Source organism: Diospyros lotus, chromosome 8, assembly GCF_014633365.1.
Source record: "Diospyros lotus cultivar Yz01 chromosome 8, ASM1463336v1, whole genome shotgun sequence".
Lineage (NCBI taxonomy): Eukaryota > Viridiplantae > Streptophyta > Magnoliopsida > Ericales > Ebenaceae > Diospyros > Diospyros lotus.
The window spans coordinates 23,030,024-23,036,883 of record NC_068345.1 but is presented as its reverse complement, the minus strand read 5'-3'; the positions used below and the strand labels follow the sequence as shown (position 1 = coordinate 23,036,883).

General features: G+C 38.4%; 1 protein-coding gene across 1 annotated transcript; it reads left to right on the top strand.

Annotated features, from left to right (window-relative positions):
• The first annotated feature begins 3,661 nt into the window (after positions 1 to 3,661).
• On the top strand, positions 3,662 to 6,539 carry LOC127808707 (subtilisin-like protease SBT3). The gene has a single exon (XM_052347285.1). The coding sequence runs from the start codon at positions 3,952 to 3,954 to the stop codon at positions 6,247 to 6,249; it is 2,298 nt and encodes a 765-aa protein (XP_052203245.1). The 5' UTR covers positions 3,662 to 3,951; the 3' UTR covers positions 6,250 to 6,539.
• Positions 6,540 to 6,860: the final 321 nt, after the last annotated feature.

The window sequence follows — 6,860 nt, the reverse complement described above, 5'->3', positions numbered from 1 at the left end:
GCAAGGCAGAGGTCGGGGACGAGGTCGTGCCATCATTATGGTACGTAACAGCACCGGAGATCATCCAATTGATATGGTGATCGTATTTCCACAGCCTTATTCCATTGATGGACTAGCCTTGTGGACGTATGATAACAGTGGTCTGCCAAGTCAAGCACGATGTGGACCTGGACTCTTCCAGGGTGCATGCACTAGCTGCATGTCTGTACGATAACATATTTCTCTCCGTCTCTCTTTTTGAACGTATGTTTGTAATTTTCTAGATTGAAATTAATTTATGAACTTTTAACACTTGAAGTGTGCTCTTCAAATTTCCAATAGAAACTAAGCAAGCAAGCTCCTAGCTAGTTTCAAGTTACCAAAATAATGGCATATTTTGTGTATTCCTAAAAGTTCGTTTGACTGTAACTTCGTTTCTAATTTATTATTTTTATTTTTAAAATTTTATAAATAAAAAAATATTTGTAAAATTTTAAAACCAAAAATGTTACAAAATTAGATGGAATATAAACCACCATTAAATCATCAATCATACACACGAACACATAATTTTACGTGAAAAACTCAAATCGAAAAAAATTACAAATAAAAAGAATAAAATATCACTAAACAAATATTGTCACACCAATTTCAGTAACTTGAACACCTATTTATAAATCTAAAATCATGTACGAATGTACACAGAAAATGATATCTTGATCAAAAAATAATTCATGAGGATATTCTTTCAGATTATATAAATTCAAGTTAAAATCGAATTTAATAATATCTTAATCACATATCTTGATCAAAAAATAATTCATGAGGATATTCTTTCAGATTATATAAATCCAAGTTAAAATCGAATTTAATAATATCTTAATCACGGTCAAATTCAAAATCATTATTACGAACAAATTAAGAAATTCAATCACACTAGAATTAGGATTTTGACTCATAATTATCATAAATAATAAAAAATTATTTGTAAAATTTTAAAATCAATAATAATAAATTAAACACAAAATTACAGTGAAACGAACCCTGAACTTTTATATATTATAACAAAACAATTATTGACAAAAAAATGGAAAAAGAAAAAAACAAAATGATCACATTCATAATTGTATTTAATTTCAAAGAAATGTGGTTGGATGATCGTTCCAGGAAATTGCAGTAAGCATGCAGGAAGCTTCCTAAATTTAGATTGTTGTGTGGCCACCCATTCATCAATTTGTTTGTGCCCTGCGCATGGGTCAATCATCTTTCCATGGGTCAAGCCCGTTGGACACTTTCGTATTCTTGACCTGTTTGATCAGTCCTCACCCGTTAGCGATCTGCTGCTGTTGCTTTACTTCCAATTAACGAACGACTGACATGAGAAAAGAGATGACAACAACGACGATAGACGGCGAATGAACGACAAATGATGAACAAAGAGCAGAAGTTGGTGAATAGCAACGAGAAAAATAGAAGACAAGAGGGACATATTTGTCATAAATTTCAATGGAGACTGCCGAAATCAATGCTATTCTTAGATTTAATATTTAATATTGATTAAGTTAATTGTTATGGACTTGAGATGGGCAACTAAAGAAGTGGGTTTTATGCCATTTGGCTTTTACAATTGATAGTTCCCTTGGTACCATACGACTGCGTGAAATGAATGAGCCAAATTGTTGCCAAAACCAGAGTGAGAAGAAAGGTGCAAAGAAACCAAAAACAAAATCCAAAGAAAGATGCTACAATAATGTAATAATTTCTAGCCCTTGGGTTTTCGTTATAATTAAGAACCAAAATACCGCACAATGGAGCCTGCCTGCCTGCCTGCCTGCCTTTGTCTTATACTCGTACTCAGTACGTACTTGCCTCAAAATAATTGAATACTAGTTGAACAGTAGCATTTCCATTACTGTAATAATAGCAGTATAATAGGGTTTAAATCTTTTTGAAAGCAGGCTTATATAGATTTACTAATAAAAACTTTGAAAATAATAATTACGAATTTTCATTATAAAAACAAAACAGTAAACAGCGGCAGTTGTGGCGACGTTCATTTTATTTTATTTTATTTTATTTTTGTCTAGGAGTGAAGATAGGCTTAAAGGTAGCACATATATTATACTAGGACAAATTTCCACTTGCTAGTTGCTACAGCTGTAATGGCCCTTATTTGGCCCCCCGATCCATGTTCATTCAACGATAAAAGGTTTCCTTCAATAAGTGACCTTTTTGTTTTCGTATTCTTTTTGGTGGTGGAGGTAACCCCAGCGATTCCTCCATAATTGTTGCGAAGTGATTGATATGGCATTATTTTAATATGTGACAACTTTATTAATTGGTGGTGTATTTGATATTGAAATTTAAAATTTTCTTTCCAAATTAGGTACATATTGTTGTCGAAGTACATCAATGCATTTATTTCAGTGAAAACGTTATCATCAGATCGAATGAGGTTGCAAAAAAGAAAAAAGTCAGAGAATACAAGAAGATTTTCGTGCAAACATTTCGAGCTTAAGTCAGACATTGATAATATTAAAAATTATAGAATAAAGTTTTCACTAATATAAAGACATTTTTTGGAATGAATATCTATTTGTTATAGAGGGGTATGGAGTAATTCTAAATATTTCAAGATTAGAATTTTTGTAGATGTAGAAAAAATTTTAAATGTCAAAATTATCCTCATGCACATATTTACCTTTGATCAAAATTATCCTAATTTGCACATTAAGTGAGAGCCGTATGGAAAAACGTTCTGGCGGTAAGCCAGTCACACGGCCCCGGCCTGTTGTCGCCCCCGCGGGCCATCGCAGCCTTCCTGTGGGTCGTCATCAGTCTCGGGCCCCTGTCGCGAGTCCCCATGTGGCCATCACCCTCGCGGGCCATCCCTGCCGCTGCAGCCATTCACATCTCCAGCACATTCGCGCTCGACCATCGCCCCCTTGGGCAGTCTTTGCGCCTCCGCAACCTTACGCGGCCATCGCCCCCTCGGGTCGTACCTGCTGCCGTAGCCGTTCACCTCTGTCGCGCATCCGCGTGCGACCATCATCCTCGTGGGCCGTCGTTGCCCCTGTGGGCTGCATCACGACCCCCACGAGTCACCCGTCTAGCGGCAATCAAAGTGTTGTCGCTATTGCAGCCCGTCGCGCGCCTGCGACCTGTCATCTCCCTTGTGGGTCGCCATCGCACACTCGCAGGTCTCTGGCGCCGCTGCCGCCAGTCGCGCCACCGCAGCCGCAGTCGTTGTCTCCTCAGTCGCCTCCGCCTCAGCTGTTGGTTGCGACCCTCTGTCGAGCCGTCAGCTCCATGGCCCTGCCGCAGCCGTACGCCGCTGCTGGCTTCCAGGCTTAGGCTGACTTTTATGGGTTGGCCAGATTTTTCGGGTTGATTTGCCTTTTTTATTTTTAATTTGTTAATTATTTTCTTTTGATAGTTTTTCTCATAACACATCAGTACGTTTCAAAAGCAAACGATGATATGACTACATAATTGTCATCCAATCAATGTGTGAAAATAGTGTCTTAAACATTTTTCAAAAAAGTACAGTATTAAAGAGAATTAGGATAATATCAAGAAGGGAATTAGGACAATATGACTGAACCCCACCACCTGCAACTGCAACTTGGTTTCTTAAAATCAATTAACGAACCAGAATATGAAAAAATTGGGAGGGATTTAATTATATCATGCCGAATAGAAGAGAGTTCCTTTTTGTATGGCATTTGGCAAAAGAGGGCGGCAAAGTAACTCATTTGGTTGGCAAATATTGAAAATGTTCTATAAAGACTGATTTGCAGAACTAATTAGATAAAATGTTATTTCCCGGAAGAAATGCTAGGCCTTGACTTTGAATTGACTTAAGCTGGCAGGCTTGAAACGTCCGTCCCACGATAAGGAAAATGCTTATAAAGAAGCCACCCATTCAGAGCCCTTGCAAAACCGATTGGATCACGAAGTCCTTGTTAGGGAATGAAGATCAGATTCTTGGTTGAGTTTTCTCTGCTCTACCACTTGACATGGTTTTTGTTCCTTCACCATGTTAGATCAGTTTCGCCACAGAGATCCACCTATATAGTTCACATGGACAAGTCTCTCATGCCCAAAGTTTTTGCCACCCACCATCACTGGTACTCCTCCACTGTTGATTCCTCAAAGGCACCCAATCCACCCACAGTGGGAAACTCTCAATCTACACCCAGCCTGGTGTACACCTACGACAACGTAGTACAAGGTTTTTCTGCACGTTTATCTTTAAATGAGCTTGAATCTATCAAGAACTCACCAGGGTTTGTCTCAGCTTATCCTGATAGGGAAATCAAACATCGTACCACCCATACTCCACAGTTTCTCTCCCTCAATCCTTCAACAGGCATATGGCCTGCTTCTAATTACGGTAAGGATGTTATCATTGGCATTGTTGACACTGGAGTGTGGCCGGAGAATCTTAGCTTCAAAGATGACGGTATGGGCCCCATTCCGACTACATGGAAGGGAATATGTGAAGTAGGGCAAGAGTTCAATACCTCCGTGTGTAACTCAAAACTCATAGGGGCTCGATATTTCAACAAAGGACTCCTTGCTGCAAACCCAAATTTGACGATAAGTATGAACTCGGCCCGGGACACTTCAGGCCATGGTACTCATACTGCGTCCACAGCTGCTGGGAATTATGTTGAGGGCGCATCGTTCTTTGGATATGCTGCAGGAACGGCTGTAGGGATTGCACCACGAGCTAGATTGGCTATATATAAGGTCATTTGGGACGAAGGAGCCCAAGCCTCCGATTTCCTTGCCGGTATAGACCAGGCTGTCGCTGATGGTGTGCATGTAGTGTCACTCTCTCTGGGATTTGACTATGACCTTCCTTTCTATGAAAATACAATTGCCATATCTTCTTTTGGAGCCATGGAACAAGGCGTGCTTGTTTCTCATGCCGGAGGAAACACTGGCCCAGGTTTTGCATCCTTATTTGATTCAATCCCATGGACCTTGACAGTTGCAGCTGGAAACATCGATCGTTCATTTGCTGGAACATTAACTTTAGGGAATGGATTGTCAATCATTGGATGGACCATATTCCCAGCAAATGCGTTCGTAGAAAAGGCACCGCTGATATACAACAAGACCCTAGCATCGTGCAACTCAACTGAGTTGTTAGCTCAAGCCCCTTACGGCATCATAATATGCGAAGACATCAATAGTAGTGACTTGCAATTAGATGTCATTTCTGCCTCCAATGTTGCAGCTGCTATATTCATTTCTGATAGTCCAGTATGGTTTGAGATAAACAGTTTCCCTTGGCCTGGTGTGATGATAAGCCCAAACGACGGAGTTTCTGTGATCAAATATGCAAAAACTAGTAAGAATCCATTGGCTAACATAAGGTTCAAAGAGACCATACTAGGAGGAAAGCCTGCGCCAACTGTGGCTTCCTATTCCTCAAGAGGTCCCCCTAGAAGCTATCCTGGAATCTTGAAGCCAGATTTAATGGCACCCGGTTCACTAGTACTGGCCTCTTGGATACCGATGAGATATGCAGCCAGGATTGGGCTCAATATAAAATTGGCCAATGACTACAATCTACTCACTGGCACCTCCATGGCTTGTCCTCATGCTTCTGGCGTGGCTGCACTCTTGAAAGGCTCTCATCCTCAATGGAGCGCATCAGCAATTCGGTCCGCCATGATGACCACAGCAAGCCCACTTGATAACACTAACAATCCCATTCGAGTCGGCATCCGAAACCATTCATTTGCTTCACCCCTAGACGTTGGTTCTGGCCATATTGATCCCAATCGTGCTCTTGATCCAGGTCTGATATATGATATTACTCCAAAAGAGTACGTCAATCTATTATGCTACATGAACTACACGGAGAAGCAAATCATGACCATGACTAGGTCAAATCTTTACAATTGCTCACAACCATCTGCTGACCTAAACTACCCCTCATTTATTGCACTTTACCCTAACAAAACAGCAACAACAACACTGGTTCAGACATTTCGGAGAACGGTTACCAATGTTGGAGATGGTGTAACAACTTACAGTGTTGAGGTGATAGCACCCGCGGGCTCTAGAGTTACAATATCGCCGACGAAGCTGGTTTTCAGAAACGAGTATGAAACAAAGAGCTATAATTTGACAATAAAGTATGAGAGTGACAATAATGCTAAGGTGACACACGGTTCAATTGTTTGGGTTGAAGATAACGGAAAACACACTGTAAGGAGTCCAATTGTTGTGTCCCCACAAATTACTCTTTGAGCTTCTATGAGCCAAGAGGTCTCCCAGATTTCCTTGATTTTAATATTTCTTTAGAATTTATAAAGTTATTATGTCCCTCTCTCTCTCGTCGTGTCCCAACAAATTACTCTTTGAGCTTATGTGAGCCAAGAGGTCGCCCAAATTTCTTGAATTTTAAAATTGTTGTTTTGTCTTGATGATGTTTTGATGATAAATTAATTTTGATATATTTGATATTTAAAAATTAATTATATTTTATCTTTAAAAATGAAAAAAGAACAATTCATCAATACCAGAGGATATTAATAAGATTTAATTGTATGCATATTTTTATCTACTTTTCATTTTAATCTTATACAATTTTTTCTACATAAAATATGTGTTTATATAGATTTTATATTATTTTAATCTTTTTTTTAGGAACCCAACAAAAGATGTTATCTCGAATATTCAGGCATAAAAAGAAAAGAACAAAAAAAATATTATAAAATTAATTTTAAATATTAATATTTTAATAAAAATAAAAAATAAGTATTATAAATAATTAATATTATAATATAATTAAAGTTAATATAATAAATAGTATATTAAATATTATATTTTATATTATATATTATATTATATTACTTGTA